Below are 19,715 nucleotides of genomic sequence, written 5' to 3'. Positions count from 1 at the left end.
ATACTTCCTGAAGGCACTATACATTTCATAACTGTTAAACTTCAGCTCACGGACAGCCAGTTCACTCTTCTGGAGTAAAATTTGCCAATGCAATATTGATAACTGACAGAGACCAATGCAAGAGCTGTCTGTAGATCCGTATAGCTGCTTCTTCACCTGTAGACCTATATGCTTTTTTCTTGGCATAGTTTTATTTGGACAACCACACATAATAGCAATGGCAGTGCTGAATCTCCTCCATTTGTACACTACATGCCTAAGCCTAATTACATATAATAACTCAAAAATGATTTACATTGACTGAGGCATTCAACTCAAAGGTTACTTTAATTAACATGGATGACAGAAAAAAAATTGTCAGAAAAAGGTACCCTCGAATGGGTGCATATTAGTAGCTTATATAATACATATTAGTAGCTTTTCAGGGTACTGCCCCAGCCACATATACATAGTTGTATACCTATAAAATAGGCCTACTTCTTTTTCTCTAACAGTGAAGTTATGCGTGGGTTAATGTCTTTAATAAAACCCTGTTTTTATTTTAGCCTCAGTATCCATTACTGCGATGTAAATGAAAAGTGATTTACCTTTAAAAGGGTTGATGATTCTGTTTTCTGCCATAAGGTAGCCTATAGGGTAAGATTTGGGAAGACACCCCCCTTATAATGTGGATTTACTTTTAATGTGGATCCACAGAATAATGTGGATTTACTTTTAAACGTTTACTTTTAATCCTTTTAACATTTTTAGATATACATTTAGCATACAGGATGATGATGCATCAGCCAATGTGTAATAGGAAATAAATAGAAATATTTGCCAATTTAGTTGTTATAGCACACAATGTAAAATATTAATAGGGGAGTAAGAAGCCACCCTGCATAAACTTTTACAGAATGAATAAATTACTTTTGATATATTTCTTATTAATATTTATATATATTTCAAGTGTCATTAATGTAGAATACTAGGCTAAATAAACTATTGCATTTAAAATTTTATATTGACAATTTAGTTCAAATAATAATTGAATAACCGATGACAGACAAAGCACAGTGAAAGAGATTCATCTGAAAAGTAAAATTATTCTTTGGCTTATACAGGCATATAATTGGCCATATTTTAATTGAAGATTGTCATAATAGCAACACTATGAATGCAAATTGAATGATTTCACTCAACTAACCAATAGGTTTTAATGAAAGCAAATATGTCTGAAATGTATAATTCATGGAAATACTGAATAATAACCTCATTAATTACAATACTTATTCATTATTAATATAACTTTTACTCCACAAATCTAAAAACATGTTTCATCAAATCCATTATTAACTAATAGACACAAAAAAAACTTTGATATTCAACATAATACAATGTCATAGATCACTATTTTTTAGAGACACAAAATTGGATCAATTTTGAAACCTCAAAACTGTTTCGACTGACTAAATCTCACGTTGATATTCAGATGAAATGGCTATTAAAAATAGCGTAGCCACTGGATAATATTTCTGATTTACTACAGTATCAACCCCATGCTGTTCCTTACATGTGTTACTTCCTTTCCTCTGTGGTACACAGATGTTTGCCATTTTATCGCCGCCACATCATTCAAATCAGAAACATTTATCTGAATATATTTACATTAGCCTACCTTGTCTCAGGCTGGCTGTCGTAGGAATTCAAAACTTGCTCGAGTTGTTTCCACCCGGTTGAAAAACAAGGACGCACAGTGCACCACTTGCAGCGGCATATCATAAACCTAATAAATCTTACAATGCTGTTATAGTTTAAAACAAGACAGGAATTAATAACCACTCTTGGGGAAAAAATGAGCACTCCTCCGCAGAAACGCGTGTATCCTAAACTACCCGTGTGGATTGTAGAAGATCATCATGAGGTAGACACGACAGGACATAACTTCAGTCCTTACTGATTTGGGGCTTTAAGTCTAACTCCAACTACTGTAAATAACTGCATTATATAAACAATAAAAGAAAATAAGACGGAGGTTTTGAATGATATATCACCTACTAAACGTGTAAAGCGTTATTGAAATGTAATTTCCACCTGTTTTAGGTTGTACAACACATATATCGTGCCATCGGCTCTAAACATATTCCCATGAAAGACATTAAAATGGTCCATTTGGACTCACATCCTGATCTCCTCATCCCTGTGAATATGCCTGCTGATACGGTGTATGACAAAGAGACTCTGCTCAGGTGAGTTTTTCATCAACTTTGGACTCTTTTAGATCAGAGGGGTTTTGTTTTTAATTAAAACAGATTTAATTATTTTTAATTAATCTTGGAAACATTTTACTGAGATTATAATGTATTTTTGCTACTTTTTAATTTGTAAAATACATTTTATGTACAGTTTTTTTTTATCCTGATATATTAAATAGGATATATATATTTTAAAAAAATTAGTTTTGTATATATTTGTGTTATTCATCATTTCCAATCAAGTTTTAAGAATTATCCCCCCTCAAAAATGAAAATAAATATTTAAGTCATCCATTTTATTCCAAAAATATATTATTATAATAATATATTTGTGCTATATATGGTGGAAATGGTCATGATCTTAAGAGAAATTACAAAGCATGGTTATTTTAGTTTTTATTAATTTTTTAATTAGTTTTTATTTTTATATTTTCATTTTAGTTAGTGTTAGTATTGTGTTGTCTGTTTTTGTAATTTTTTTTTTTTTTTTTTTTTTTTTTTTATGTTTATATAGTTTTTATTATCGGAAATGTTGCCTTGGAACTAGAATAAATAAAATAAATTCACATTTTTTTATATTTCAACTTTACGTTTATTTTATTTCAAGTAATGAAAATGTTTGATTATGGTTTTTATGAGTTGTTACAAAGTTGACAAATCAGTACAGACACTAGTGTTGTCACGATACCAAAATTATTGTTTCGATACCGATACCAAGTCAAGAATTGCGATTTCGATACTTTTTCGATACTTTTCCTGAAAAGGGAGAAACACTCTCAAATATCATTGCTGTGCTTTATTTTAAAACTGGGACAACATTCCAATCATAACACACTAATAAATGAACATTTGAACAGCAGATAGGCTATAATAACCATTTGAACAAAATATGAAATATGAAAAATATAAAAAATAAATTAGAGCAATGACATTCAAGGTAAAAAAATAAATAAATTTAGCAGCATTATCTCAGTTATCATAAGAAACATAAGATTTTATCAATATCAATGCCACTGACGATTCTGCTTATCGATCCGATTCTTTAACGATTCTCTTATCGATTCATGATAGCATTAATTGTGTGGAAAAAAGTAGTCATATGCTTTTTGGGGGAAAAAACAAGTGTTTTTATTTGTTTTATGTAATTTATGTAATAAATGAAACCTTATTACAAAGTGTTAACGATTAGTTATACACCGATTCAGACAGATCAGTTGTTTTAACCATTCATTAAAACGAATCGGTTCAAATGAGTCATTAGTTCGCGAATTGCACGTGTCATTATCGGACGTGTGCGCGTTGTGTGATTATCCAGGCGGTTACATCCCACTGTCATCACAGAAAACATTTCATGACTGGATAGTTTTTTTCGTTTATTTAAAGTGTGGTTTATGTCAGCTGAATGTGCGGAACGATTCAGAGAAGATAAGGCAACGTATTTTACCACAATTTACACCCAGCGGTAATTCAGAAAAAAAAGAAAAAAAACTCCGAATGCTCCACATGAAACTTTAGTCTCCCGACCTTACCATCGTGTCGAATTATTTTGATTAATATGTGCGAGGGAGAGAGAGAGAGCAAGACAGCGCTTAGTTTTGAGACGGTGAAGCCTTGTTTATACTTTCGCCTGGCTCCGCAGAGAGAGAGAGAGAGTGCGCGCGCGCGACCGGGGCTCGCTCTCTCTCTCTCTCTCTCTCTCTCTCTCTCTCTCTCTCTCTCTCTCTCTCTCTCTCTCTCTCTCTCTCTCTCTCTCTCTCTCTCTCTCTCTCTCTCTCTCTCTCTCTCTCTCTCTCTCTCTCTGCTCGTTCAGTTCACGCGCCCTGTCACACGCGCATGAGGAGAAAAACACAGACGTCCATAGGGAGGCACTGGAAGCGTGCGTTGCACACACCAACATGCAATACTCTCTTACAAATCTGGAACGCGGTCATTCTTATAAGTATCGATACTAATAAATTTAGGTATCGTGAAGTTTTTAATTTCCGAGTATCGCGATACTTTTGAAGTATCGGTGCACCGTGCAACACTAACAGACACAGAATGGTCCACTGTTGGGCTTTTTTGTCAAAGTCACCATGAAATCAAAATTGACCATTCTTATTATTTTATGGTATATTGTTGTATTTATTATAAATTATTTATATGTGCACATCATTATGTTTATTTTTATTTATTTTTTTTTCATTTCATGTGCCCTCATAATCTTTAATCAAAATAACTTCCCCTCCCTCTTGCATCGACTCTTCTCTGATGACTTGTTTACAGGCGCGAGGGTGGGATCACTCCATTTCCAATGGACAAAATCAAGTCCCACCCTACATTGTTTTCTTAATTGAGATGCTGGATATATGGATATGGACTTGGATATGTCACAGTAGTGAAGAAAAGACTACCCCAACTTCTGCTTCATGCCAGTGCATAGATATATACACTAGATGTCGCCTTGGCTACGGCAGTTCATTGGAACGAATGCGTCAATAGAGCCGCCATCATGGAACAGGGGAGCCCCTCCTCTTTAATGCATAAGCGTCAATGTAGGCAAAGGTCTAACGGATATAAAATCACCATAAATCGTCATGAATGCGATTTTCTAGTTTTTTGGTTCGTTCCAATGGTCAGACATCATGTATTTATCATTGAGTCTAGAGAAAATTAAACAATTTTTTTTTTTTTTTTTCATTCTTCCTAGTTCAGATTTCGTTTGTGTGAACATCCATACGCAGCACAAAAGTCCGAAAATCCATGAATTCGAAGTACAGGCGGAGATAGCAGCGTTACCTAGCTACTTCCTATGACAAGACCCCTGTTCCAAGATGGCGGCGGTTTTGACGCATGCTTAGAACCCCAAGGCGACATCTAGTGTATATATCTATGATGCCAGTGTCTACAAAGCCATTGTGCTCATAGTTAAAGAGACACCCATAAATGCCTGTACAAATGAATAAAAAACAGGAATACTCCTCCGTCTATTAGAATCAGAGAAACTTTAAAAAGGCAGTTCATGCTGTTGAGACTAAAATTAACTTTAGCTGGAAATAACATTACTCAAGAACCGCTATAAAACCAAAACAATCTCTGTTACCTTAAATTATATGTTTATCTCTGTAAAGTTGCTTTGAAACAATCCATTGTTAAAAGCGCTATATAAATGAAGATGACTTGACTTGACTAAACCCCACTGGTATGTGTTCACATTGAATATACGGTTGACGTGTTTTTGTTTGCTCTTGCAGTGAGCTGAGCATTGAGAATTGGATTATGCCAATGGTCTATGCTGGACACGTATCCCATGTAGCTTGGCTGCATCCGTACTGGGCTCAGCAGATCAAAGAAGGGGAGCACTCCATGTGTGTGGGGAGAGATTCATCCACGACCACCATCAGGTCAGGTGCAGCAGATCAGCATATAGCCATGAGATGGCAGCAGACCTTCATTTACTATTAATAAGAATGAGACCTCCACCCTGTCAGGAAAAATTGTACTGTTAGAATCGTGTTTAAAAAAAAAACATTCATAAGAAATCGATTTCTCTTTGCAGGGTGACAAGCAGAGACGATTACTTTTTGAGTGACGCTCTTTACGTTCCGCTGGATCAGCTGGAAAACCCCCAAAAATTACATTTAGATGTCATTCGAGTGGATCCTGCCAACAGTTTGCAGAAAAGGAAGCATACAAATGGACAAAGCGGTGCTAAAATACCCAAAGCAGCTGTAAAGGAAGGCGGTGATGTGCCGTTCAAAAGAGACACCCCGTGCACTTCCTCTTCTCAACCGCTTGATAGCAGCACAGCATCAGGAGACGTCATTGACACAGTCATGAAGGCTGATGAGGGGTCAACAAGCTACATCACTGACAAGCTTTTAGCAGTTATAGAGCAAACTGACCCTTTCATACTTGACATTGACTTGGATTTTTTCTCCTGTAAGAACCCTTTCAAGGAGATGTATACAAAGGTAGAGTGAGTCTAGCACACACATCATTATAGTCTTTTTTGTTGTTCCTTAAGCGATAACATTGAACTTTCCATACATTCTCACACCTACACACTGATATAGAAAAAGCTTTGTAGACAAATGGAAGGTATTGATTCCATGGTTTAAATGGAAATGGTTTCTTCACGACTCATATGGAGTCAATATCTTTATATATCTATTTATATCTATATTCAATGTCTGTTTTCCACTGTTGTCATCTTACAGGAAGAGTATGATCTTCTTCAAGAGTTATTCAGCTTTAGCAGGCCACAGCCGGATCCAAATGAGGTAATGAAGATTCCTAATCAAATGTACCATAACTAATCTTGAGGCATTCGTTCAGCTGTGAGGCTTTAGACATTCCTAGACACCTTCAGGGAGTGAAGCTAAATCTCTCTTGTTTTTTTGACATCACTTTTATAAAACTATGGCGGCAACAACAATAATGTTTTGACAACTCCTTATTTTTCCTATGTTTTATGTCTCTTGATTTGTTTTATTTGTATTATATGCTTTATATGTACAGTATGTCTTTTATTTATTTTTATTTACAGCACATTGGTCCACTACGGTTGTTTTAAAGTGCTTTATAAATGAAGTTTGATTGATTGATTGATTGAACTCTCCAAGTTAATGTTTAATTCAACTGATGTGCGGTAAAAAATGTGTATATATTGGCTGTTACAACAGCTTTTATCAAAATCGTTGAGAACTGTTTTATCATTTGTGCTTGAATTGTTGACATCTTATTATCTTATCACATTTGAATGCTGACAAATTCTAGGGAAAATGCATCTGTTTTGCATTTTTCTAGTTTAAAACTATTTTAATTGCAAATTATATTATCAGCATGACAATGTGAGTGAGTTGATTCAGAGGTAAACTTAAATTACTTAGTGTTGTCACAATCACAAACGTACAGTTGGCGTACACTACCATTCAAACGTTTGGGGTTGGTAATATTTTTTAAATGATTATGAAAGAATTATCTTATGCTTACCAAGACTGCATTTATTTGATAATAAATTCAGTAAAATGCACTGCACTAATATTTTAATATATTTTAAAAACGAATTAATTTTTGTGATGGCAGAGCTGAATTTTTAGCAGTCTTTAGTGTCACATGATCCTTCAGAAATCATTCTAATATGCTGATTTTGTGATACCTTGATATGTATTTTTTCAAAAGAACAGCATTTATTTGAAATAGATATCTTTGTTAACATTATAAATGTATTTACTGTTACTTTTGATTAATTTAGTGTCCAAAATCTTACTGATCCCAAACAGTAATGTACTTAATTTTGATTAGTCGCATAGAAATAATGTAGAATCTTAAACATTTATTTTTCATGCAGGTTTTAAATTCAATAAGAACTTTGTTTATTTCAAGGTATAAATGCTATCCTCTATGTTCAATGTGGTCTCTGGCTTTTGGACCTCATTGTATTATGGAGAATACAGGACACAAAAGAAGGCACATTCCCTTTCAGTCGCTCACGTTCGACGTGACGACATAATTGGGATCCCAATTACGTCGTCACATCGACGTTCCCCGAGTTACATTAGTAACCGAGACGTTCCCTTTCAGTCGCTCACGTTTGACGTGATGTCGACGTGACGTCTCCCGTTCCCTCCTTCAGGGAACGAGGGTTACATTAGTAACCGAGACGTTCCCTTTCAGTCCCTCACGTTCGACGTCACGTCGACGTTCCCTTCAGGGAACGAGGGTTACATTAGTAACCGATAGGGGTGTAACGGTACAAAAAAATCACGGTTCGGTACGTACCTCGGTTTTAAAGTCACGGTTCGGTATGTTTTCGATACAGCAAAAAGAAAGAAATGCCAGAGAAATTTCCTATTTGTTAAAAGAAAAAATATTTTTAAATAACTGAGTTTTCCTACATCTTGAAACTTTCAGGTTTATAAATGGGGGTAATCTTTGAAGGATGAACAAATAATGTTTTGGTCATCACATTAAAAATAACATTTAAATATACACTCACCGGCCACTTTATTAGGTACACCTGTCCAACTACTCGTTAACACTTAATTTCTAAGCAGCCAATCACATGGCGGCAACTCAGTGCATTTAGGCATGTAGACATGGTCAAGACAATCTCCTGCAGTTCAAACCGAGCATCAGTATGGGGAAGAAAGGTGATTTGAGTGACTTTGAACGTGGCATGATTGTTGGTGCCAGAAGGGCTGGTCTGAGTATTTCAGAAACTGCTAATCTACTGGGATTTTCACGCACAACCATCTCTAGGGTTTACAGAGAATGGTCCGAAAAAGAAAAAACATCCAGTGAGCGGCAGTTCTGTGGGCGGAAATGCCTTGTTGATGCCAGAGGTCAGAGGAGAATGGCCAGACTGGTTCGAGCTGATAGAAGGGCAACAGTGACTGAAATAACCACTCGTTACAACCGAGGTATGCAGCAAAGCATTTGTGAAGCCACAACACGCACAACCTTGAGGCGGATGGGCTACAACAGCAGAAGACTCCACCGGGTACCACTCATCTCCACTACAAATAGGAAAAAGAGGCTACAATTTGCAAGAGCTCACCAAAATTGAACAGTTGAAGACTGGAAAAATGTTGCCTGGTCTGATGAGTCTCGATTTCTGTTGAGACATTCAGATGTTAGAGTCAGAATTTGGCGTAAACAGAATGAGAACATGGAACCATCATGCCTTGTTACCACTGTGCAGGCTGGTGGTGGTGGTGTAATGGTGTGGGGGATGTTTTCCTGGCACACTTTAGGCCCCTTAGTGCCAATTGGGCATCGTTTAAATGCCACGGCCTACCTGAGCATTGTTTCTGACCATGTCCATCCCTTTATGGCCACCATGTACCCATCCTCTGATGGCTACTTCCACCATGTCACAAAGCTCTAATCATTTCAAATTGGTTTCTTGAACATGACAATGAGTTCACTGTACTAAAATGGCCTCCACAGTCACCAGATCTCAACCCAATAGAGCATCTTTGGGATGTGGTGGAACGGGAGATTCGCATCATGGATGTGCAGCCGACAAATCTGCGGCAACTGTGTGATGCCATCATGTTAATATGGACCAAACTCCCTGAGGAATGCTTCCAGCACCTTGTTGAATCTATGCCACGAAGAATTGAGGCAGTTCTGAAGGCAAAAGGGGGTCCAACCCGTTACTAGCATGGGGTACCTAATAAAGTGGCCGGTGAGTGTATATTTATTTATATATTATTTGAGTTTTGAAGTGCTGGAAAAAGATGTGTGAAGTACTTGAAAGCATTTCACTATTCCAGCCAAACTGGTTACAGTTAGTGTTACTATATTAAATCCATGGTGAATGTTGCTGGTCTGTGGACGTAAAGTATTACTAGTTCATTCACGGCACAATGTTTCTCCTGGTGTCCACGTCAGCGCTGTTTAATCTAATAGAGATCTACGGTTAATAACGGAGAAATGTGAATGCTTCTCACTAGATCTCGCAGCGATGTTATTACTTCAGTGGCGAATTCAAATGTTTTCTTTACTGGATCTCTTAGCGCTGTGTAGTAACAGTGTCGCTTGATCGAGATCGGCTCGCGCTGCACAGATGTTGCTGCTCCGAACTGATAAACGATCCGTGAAGCACATAATGAGTAGCGCAGTTTCGTTCCGCTTTCATTACGTTTGCCATTTGATGTTGCGCAACGTTGTGGTGATCGCGCCAGCGCAAATTTTGTCGGCAGGAAAAATGGTCCAATATCGTTCGGTTTGTATGCGTGCCGAACCGGAAGCCTCGAAGTGAAACGGTTCAATACGAATACATATACCGTTACACCCCTAGTAACCGAGACGTTCCCTTTCAGTCCCTCACGTTCGACGTGACGTCTCCCGTTCCCTCCTTCAGGGAACGAGGGTTACATTAGTAACCGAGACGTTCCCTTTCAGTCCCTCACGTTCGACGTCACGTCGACGTTCCCTTCAGGGAACGAGGGGTACATTAGTAACCGAGACGTTCCCTTTCAGTCCCTCACGTTCGACGTGCCGTCTCCCGTTCCCTCCTTCAGGGAACGAGGGTTACATTAGTAACCGAGACGTTCCCTTTCAGTCCCTCACGTTCGACGTGACGTCGACGTGATGTCTCCTGTTCCCTCCTTCAGGGAACGAGGGTTACATTAGTAACCGAGACGTATTCCAAGGTGGCAAATACAGGTACTACCAAGGTGGTCCTTACAGTTCCATTTGTTGCTTTTCAGGAGGAGCTTTTAGATTGTGTAGAGAGACGCACACACCAGCTCGAAGATCTGGAGGCTGCATTTGCTGACCTGGTGGAGGATGACAGCCAGGAAACTGTTGAACGTTTAGCAGCAAACCCAAGGTATGCATTACTGATCTCAATGAGAATGTAGAGCCACAGGCTCTGTGATTTTTTATTATAGCTCCATATCAGCACACCATTGGACTTGATTGATTGGTATATGGTCAATGGGCTTTTGATCAAGCAGGAGATGACATGATTATTATTTTTTTTTCACTTTTCTTTCTTTGCAGAATGAAATCTCTTGTCAGACTTGTACACAGCCTTAAGAATCGGACACAGTCACCGGACTATGAAATGGTGAAGTGTGTGTGTGTGTGTGTGTTTGTGTGTTTTAATCATGTTTGAAATGTCTGTAATTCCAGATATCTCAAATAGTTCTTAAGCTTTCAGAGACTACACTGATGTTTGTCTAAAAATGGAATTAGTTTCCTCTTATTTTACCTTCAGATTTTTTTAAAAGTTCGTCTGGCATAATTGTAACCCAGTTGGAAGATGATATCCGTCTATTTTACTGTAGAGCATGCATGCAGTTTTCAGAAATGTCCATTCAAATATCCATTCTAGTCACGTTGTTTCTGCTTGGGGTCAAGTTGAAATTGAACAATGTTAAAAAATAAATAAATAAAAAATAATAAGCTGTCAGGAGTGTATTGCTGCAGTGTGAATACTTGTCAGCAAATCTCAACATGAAAATTCATTGCATTTATTCATGCTTAACATCTCTGAGTCATATGAGAGCCCAAACATAAACAATGTAAAACATTTTGATGGAAGATGTTTGAGGTATGTTGTCAAGTTTGAAACATCTATAAAGCATCCTTGTCAATTGAAATGACAAGAAAAATATAATATATATAGTTTATGATAAAACCTTAAGACAAATAAATGTAATTCAAGATATACTTTACTTTCTAAAAACAAGTAAATATATCTTGTTTCAAAGATGTTTAGATATTTTTAATGAAAAATGAGATACACAATACTGATTAAAAAAGAATGTTTTGCAGTGATGAGGAAAAATAATGAAGTATCAGCCTGATACTTAATTGTTAAAGGGTTAGTTCACCCAAAAATGATAATTATGTCATTAATGACTCACCCTCTTGTCGTTCCAAGCCCGTAAGACCTCCGTTCATCTTCGGAACACAGTTTAAGATATTTTAGATTTAGTCCGAGAGCTTTCTGTCCCTCCATTGAAAATGTATGTACGGTATACTGTCCTTGTCCTTAAAGGAAATAAAGACATCATCAAAGTAGTCCATGTGACATCAGTGGGTTAGTTAGAATGTTTTGAACCACCGAAAATACATTTTAGTCCAAATATTACAAAATCTACGACTTCAGCATTGTATTCTCTTCCGGTTCTGTTGTCAAGCCGTGTTCACGAGTCCGCAGTGACGCTGATGACATAAGACGCTGCTGACGTGTATCTGGTGTGTCCGTGTATTCGGGTTCAAATAAATATGGCTGGGCAAAAAAATGCAAGTCTTCCTCTGTGTCGAAATCCTTAGACATGTTTGCGAAGATTGTTTTGTTTACAGCGTGCGTCTCCCTCAGACTGTAAACGAAGCTCGGGCGCACTGATAACACGTCAGCAGCGTCACTGAACACGGATTGACAACAGAACCGGAAGAGAATACAACGCTGAATAAAGTCGTAGTTTTTGTTATTTTTGGACCAAAATGTATTTTCGATGCTTCAAAAAATTCTAACTAACCCACTGATGTCACATGGACTACTTTGATGATGTCTGTATTTCCTTTCTGGACAAGGACAGTATACCGTGTATACATTTTCAATGGAGGGACAGAAAGCTCTCGGACTAAATCTAAAATCTCTTAAACTGTGTTCCGAAGATGAACGGAGGTCTTACGGGCTTGGAACGACATGAGGGTGAGTCATTAATGACACAATTTTCATTTTTGGGTGAACTAACCCTTTAAGTATGTTTTTGAGCTCTTGACGGGGTTCCTACGCAGTTGTTTCATACAAGCAGAGTGTTTTCATGGCAAAAATGTAGTGATCGTTTAGTAATTGTCAAACACGACTGAATGAGTTCAAGGCTCACATTTTCATTACGCAAAACTGCGAGTCGCTTTTGAACTTCACTAAACGAATGTGCATGTGCCACTCAAACCAGTAACAAATAAAGGAACAAACAATCATCGAAATCCGACTGTACTTTGCTGTCTGGTGATCGTGCAACATCAAACCGCATTTACAATATAAAAGTGATGTGTCAGAGGTGAATATGTGGATGCTATAAAGCGTTTTAGGTTTCTTTTGATCATGTAAGTGCATTCATGTTATCACTTCAAGAAAACCAATGAAAAAAAATACACAGAAAATAAAATATTTTCAGATTGCTGTACTATATATCAAATATAATGCTGTATGGACTGTTTTTGTTAAAGGTGCTCTACGTAACTTTTAGCGGCCTCTAGTGGTGATGTTTCAGATTGCAACCAAATTTTACAAGAGTGCTCGTGCTCGAACTCCTAGACAATACCGTCTATTACGCAAATATCTCGGCGAATACTTGACGGATTCGGCGAGCACCGAGCTCGTTGGGACCATCTAGTCGAGCTGAAAAGAACCATATAAGTTCCATAGTTTTTGGTGGTGTTTTCGCGGAGATATTAGCAGAAAACCATCGAGCGCGCTGCAAAATTGCGGACGCCGGTGACGTCACGATCTCAGAAGAAAATCGCTCGTATCTCTGGAACGCAAAGACCCAGAGAGCTCAAATTCGGGGGAGGAGGTCCCAGGGGAACCCTTGCCCGAACGATAGAGTGGCGGGCCTCGGGGATGCCCCCTACCGGATCGCCGTTCCCTGGGACCCCCGATTTCGAACGGCTATAACTCGGGGAGCCGGGCGAGTTGGACCTCGGGGGTGGGCTCGTTCGAAAGGCCCCGTCCAGCACTACGAACGATTAGAGTCTTGGGAATATTGATCAAAGATTGACTGAGATATAAGCCGAAAAACGTGCGCCTTTAACCGGACGTAACTCCCTGACCGTCTACAATAGACTGTATATAAGGAGACAGGCTCGGGAGCGCGCATGCACGTCACATCCGTTGGATTTCGCGGTAAATCCGACCCGGAGACTTCACATAGAAATAGGAATACTGGCCTTCAGAGGTAATAGCAAAACTCGACAAGTGGATCATTGTAATGTGTGATTGCAACCCCTTCACACACAGGCAATAAAAAAAGGATTGATTTTAGTAGAAAAGTTACATAGAGCACCTTTAAAGGTGCATTGCGCAACATTTCATGTTAAAAATACCCGTTTTTCTAACCCATACATGCTTAAACAATTGCCTGATGGGCTGAATGAGCCCTTCTCTGATCACTGCGATTGCCTCTATAATCCTGTACAGTAAAATAAATAAGAGGGATTCGGGCCGGAACGTGAGACTGGGCGTGACGTCATGCGCGTTCACGCTCACCTGGCTATGTCTGACAGGTTTGTGTATTCGCCGCCATTCTCCGTATCAGCGAAGACAACTCGAGCGACAAAACTTTAGTCAACTTTCGACAAAAGTAGAAGATGGATTCTAAGAGACCGGCTTGTAGTTCATTCCAACCCCCAACGCAAACTCCACGTAAGACAAAGAAAAGAAAACTTTTGTCTAGTGCCACCAAAAGGGCCAAATTGGAGTCAGACAGGCGTCGGAATAAGACGAGAGTAAACATCGGGAAGGCTTTCAACAAATGGAGAGATCTCCGGTCTGCTCTAGGGCTCAAACGGGATCCTCAGTTGGCTTATACAAAGTAATAACTTATATTTTTCATGAACGTGTTTCCATAATAATACAATCATAAGTGGATACAGTAAACACATAAAACAGTTCAACATGGAGATAGATGGAAACAAAAACCGAAGTTTTCTACTACCCCCGTTTTCCCCTCACACATAAGTGTGTAATTTACTCAAATGCCTTTCCTTTCATATACCGTATCTTCCGCACTATAAGGCGCACTTAAAAAACTTTAATTTTCTCAAAACACGACAGTGCGCCTTATAATCCGGAGCGCCTTATATATGGATGGTGAACACACGTTCACCAAGACGGGGAGACAGCGCCGGGCGACTTACGCCACTATCTGCCAATGGATCGTGGATGCCTGGGCTGATATATCAGTCTCAACTGTGATCCGAGCTTTCACGAAGGCAGGAATAATCTCTTTATTCAGCCAGCTCACATACCCATATTTACTTCCTGTTTTCGGTCGATGTCCACAGTAGTTGATTGTCGAGTTCGCGCGCGCGCGATCAAACCTCCTCCGTGTGTTCAACATCGGATTCGGATGAACTATTCATTTGAGCTGATATTCTCAGAACACCACACAGCACCGTCATCGGCTGACAGCTGACAGTCTGAGTCTCCACTGTTGCTTAGTTACCAATGATCGCGCGCGCGCACTCGACAATCGCCTACTGTGGACTTTGACCGAAAACAGGAAGAAAATACGGGTATGTGAGCTGGCTGAATAAACATAATTTTTATTCATATCTTTCACATTTACCGCAGTCAGATTCACCGTGTTCACTCACATGGCTGTGCACTTGTAATGACAGATTAAGGTTGTTAAGAGGCTAAAAGCAGGTTTAAAACTTGCCCCGTTTAAGTCAACAGGGTGCACATTTTAAAAAGAGGATTACACGGTGTAGGCAACACCGGTTTTTGTCGTTGTTATCTGCCTACTGACAGCACTCCAAATTTACAAAAACATGAGCTCAATGTTAAAATTGACCGGAGTTCTCCTTTAACGTTTGAACAACGTTACCATGGGAGTGAACGGAGTTGTCAGAACGCTTAATAAAGTTATCTGACTGTTTTGTTGACATTCCCTTTAGCACATCTAGTGGATGCATAACACAAACCCAGTCAAACGTTTGACTGCAGTATCTTATGCGCCTTATAATCCGGTGCGCCCTATATATGAAAAATGTTCTAAAATAGGTCATTCATTGAAGGTGCGCCTTATAATCCGGTGCGCCGTATAGTGCGGAAAATACGGTATTTAAAATGACTTGCAGATTTATAACTTTATTACCTCTGAATACATTATGACAGTAAACAAAAGATTTGTGCGGCTGATGCTCCTTTGGTTATGAACAGCTCGTGCTCGTGCAAGCGTGCGTATGCGTGTGGTCCATGAGTGTGCACACCTCTGGTTGCAGTTTCGCTTGTCACCAGAGGGGGCATAGTTCTGCAAAAACTCAGAGACTTGCGCAATGCACCTTTAAATATGGTCTAAAAAAAAGTCTACAGAGGTTCGTAAATTTGAGACTGGAAATATGTTGGAATGGAAAATGTGTAGGAACCCTGTATTGAGGGTCCCCAAATAGAACGTGAATGATAACAAATTTGTTTCATTTGGTTTGTAGTGCTGAGGCACGTTGCCAGCGCCACAGACTGATATAATTTGTGCCTGTGGTGTTGAATCTAGGTGCATCAAGCAGGCTTGACCTGTGATTTCTCTGAACTCCCTCACCACATCAGCAGTGAGGAGGAGATCCAGCAAATGATCACGGCCGTGCAGCTCTTCCTGGAAGCTCTGCCCAAGCCCACCATTGTCACTATATCACGGTACATCAGTCATTAGAGCTCATAGCTGTCTGTTCTGTGTCTCCTTTTGAAAAGTACATTGGGTCCTTTAATCTTTCTCTAATGATTTGTTACATCCTCTAGGTTTAACAGCATTTGGTTTTGTTTTTTTCCCTTCAGAGAAGCATCAGAAAATCATATTTCTTGTTTTCTTTTCAGTCTGCATTAATTAGCATTGAAATTTATGATTTAATGAATGTTCTTTGGCTGGTTGATGCCCCAAAAGCAGATGCTTGTATCTGTGCAGTTGAGACAGATGGTGTTATGTGAGACTTGTGTCTCAGTGATCTGTTAGTGTGTTTTTTAATGAGAATAGACTCAACATTACACTCATCAATCACCCTCTTATCTCTGTGAGTCAGGGGGAGCTCAACCCTTCATGGTCCATGAGAATATTTTTCATTATCTTTTAATACCCAGTTCTCTGACTGATGGTGCATCACCATGGCCGACATGCACCATTCTTTTTAGTTTTTTAGTTATTTTTTGAGTGGCCACTAGTGATGGTCCTCCTAACCACAATGCAAGAGGACCTGTGTTAAAATTATAATAATAATTATGTATATATTAGTGAAATATTAGTAATATTTTAATATGTATTTATTATACACTTCAAAAGTCTGAGGATTTTGAAATGTTTTTGAAAACAGACTCTTATGCTTAAAGAGGCTGCATTTATTTGATCAAAATACACTAAAAACTGTAATATTGTTAAATATTATTGCATAAATGTAATTTATTCCTGGTATGCTAAAGCTGAATTTTCAACATCATTACTCCAGTCTTTAGTGTCACGTCACGTGATCCTTCAGAAATCACTGTAAGTTTCTGATTTGCTGCTCAAGAAACATTTATTTTTACCAGTGTTGAGCTGCTTAATATTTTTGTGGATGCCATGATACTTTTTTCAGGATTCTTTAATGAATAGAAAATGCAAAAGAACAAGAATGTATTATTATTATTATACAAGTTTTTAGTGTCCATTTTGATCAATTGAATGTCCTTGATGAATAAAAGTATTAATTTCTTCAACAACAACAAAAGAAAAACTGGCCAAAAACCTTTGAACAATAGTGTGTGTACGTGTACTATTGTTTATATATATATATATATATATATATATATATATATATATATATATATATATATGAAATCAGCTGATATAATTTCCATCTTGTAATATACAATAAGATTTAAATTTTTCTTCAATTTCTTGTCAGATCCAGTTTGGATGAGTATTGCCCAGCGGAACAAGTGGATTCCATCCAGAACAGTGTACTGAACATTCTAGAGTCCCTCTTCGGCTGCTTAGATGTTCACAGAGAGTATGAATCAATATCATCAGAGAGCACATCACAGACCCCATGAAGACAACAACAGCTGTGGCACATTTTTTACCAAAGGATTTTTCGAGATTTGCTGTGTACTCATTGGTATTGTCTGCAATGAGTACATGTGTAATAAGGTTAAGAAGTATGGATCCAATAATGAACGTAAATTAGCTTCCAGCTGGGAAATGGGTTTTTAATTTAAGGGGTTTGTAGTATATATTTGAAGTGCATTGTTTCACGATATGAGATGGAAGGGTTACATTTGGAATGAAATACTGGGTTATAATTGTTCTGCATTGTCTCCAAAATTATGTTTTATTTGCACGGTGAAGTAAAAACCCTGAGATTTTCATATGTAGTCTATGCTGCAGCAGTCATTCATTGTGTATCCATACTTCAGTTTGGGAATAGCAAAAGCATTGATACAAGACAGCACATTTCCCCTCATCCTGTGTGGCCCCTTGTGCCTCAGCTGTCTTTGTCTGAAGCCTGAGGCGGTTACCAATTCATCTGAGCTTTGTATGTGGCACCCTGCTTTATTGCTCCACACCTACAGACTTCAGAACTGCCACGAATATGCCTGACCTGACTTTAAATTGTACTGCGTGATGAACAACTATGTGCTACTGCTAACAAAGGAATAATAAACCCATTAATTAAAATTTAATTCTGTCACAATTTCCTCATCCTTGTGTCATTCCAAGTTTGCATGGCTTTTTTTCTTCTGTGGAACATATAAGATATTTGTAAAAAGTCTCTCTTTTTTTTTTTTTTTTTTTGGTCCATAAAATGGAAGTCAGTAGAGTTCAGGGTTGTTTTGGATCCCATTGACTTTCATTGTATGGACAAACACAACTGAAATATTCTTCAAAATATCTTATAATAGTATAAAGACATTCATACAGGTTTGGAAAGACATGAGTAAAAGATAACAGGGTTTTTTTTTTTTTTTGGTCGAACTATCCTTTTAACTTTCAAAGTACTATGATAGTAAATGTATTAGTCTGATAACTCACCACAGTATATAAGTCCTTATACCAGGGTAAGTTATCAGACTAATACATTTACTTTCATAGTATTTTCACAGTAAGAAGTGCAGGATATAGGAGTTTGACATTGAGGTGTTACATAAACTCACAGTCCAGAGGGCATAAGGAGACATTGGTCACAATTACCAGTCACTTAAAAAGCAGCGGCTGATTGGTTGCTCGACTAATCGGTGGAGACAATGGCTCTACAACAGCAATTGGTCTGAATCCTGTGAAAAAGATTATTCTACAGTTTCCATAGCTGCATCTACAGCATCCTCAACACTCTACATGACAAGAACACATTCTCAACTCACTCTAAACTAAAGGCTCAAATGAATTACATTAAATTTTTAGCATGCATTGACTCAGCTGGATTTGTGTTCCTAATAAATAGTTTTTAATGCATACTTGCAAAGATAATCAGGTTGTGTCTGTGAGCTGTTTTCAGAGTCTGATAAGCATCATCATGCTTGTAACAAATGCTGAACAGTGCATCACTTGACATCAGTTAGCATACAAAAATTGCTTTATCCAATTTACTTCGGATGAATACAAGCTTCCATGATGAATTAATATGACCTGCCATTTTAGATGCTCTCAGGAGAGCAACTATGATGAATGCTGGTTTTCTCTCCCCCAAAATATGTACCATTACAGTAATCTCAGACTGAATAATGAGTCCTAACATTGGTCTGAGTAAATGGTTTGCACCGAATAACACAATGTCTAAATTGTTTTAACCCTGAACTCAACCCAGCACTAACAAGTTTTTTCCTCTTTTCTGACTTGTGTACCCTACTGGAAGTAGCAGTGGAGGTCCGTCACAGCTCCTACAGCACTACAATTAAATGTTGTTGTTTTTTAACTCTTTCTAATGTTCATAATGTTTATATAATGTATAATGATATAAATATTTTATTTATATTCAGAATACTAATCTAAGAGGTAAGCCTAAAGGCAAACCGGGCCAATAAGAATATGCAAATGATTCACAGTAATTTGTTTCTGTCAAAAATGTATCTTAAAAAAGGCTCAAAAAATGAATAAATAAAATTGTATGCCTCTTGTAAAGGAGCTCTGTGATAAATAAGGATGTCCAAGATGATGAAAAGGAGAAATACTTCAAAAATAGTTTTTTTTTTGTAAAAACTATACTTAAAAAAATTCTTGAAATTCTTTGTGTTCCTGGTAGTTTCGTAAATTTTTAAATCAATAGATAAAAAAGAAATTAAAA

The 19,715-nt window shown here is 37.9% G+C and overlaps 1 protein-coding gene across 1 annotated transcript; it reads left to right on the top strand.

Moving 5' to 3' along the window:
• The first annotated feature begins 1,720 nt into the window (after positions 1–1,720).
• Positions 1,721–17,808, top strand: cunh5orf22 (chromosome unknown C5orf22 homolog). Its single transcript, XM_056256666.1, has 9 exons — positions 1,721–1,903; positions 2,083–2,228; positions 5,468–5,617; positions 5,773–6,187; positions 6,434–6,496; positions 10,436–10,557; positions 10,731–10,797; positions 15,962–16,101; positions 17,340–17,808. The coding sequence occupies exons 1-9, from the start codon at positions 1,835–1,837 to the stop codon at positions 17,485–17,487; spliced, it is 1,320 nt and encodes a 439-aa protein (XP_056112641.1). The 5' UTR covers positions 1,721–1,834; the 3' UTR covers positions 17,488–17,808.
• Positions 17,809–19,715: the final 1,907 nt, after the last annotated feature.

This window comes from Rhinichthys klamathensis, unplaced genomic scaffold (assembly GCF_029890125.1).
Source record: "Rhinichthys klamathensis goyatoka isolate OS25496 unplaced genomic scaffold, OSU_Roscu_1.1 h1tg000127l_1, whole genome shotgun sequence".
In the NCBI taxonomy this organism is placed as follows: domain Eukaryota; kingdom Metazoa; phylum Chordata; class Actinopteri; order Cypriniformes; family Leuciscidae; genus Rhinichthys; species Rhinichthys klamathensis.
Note: the sequence above shows the minus strand (reverse complement) of the source record. Positions and strands in the feature narration are given on the sequence as shown.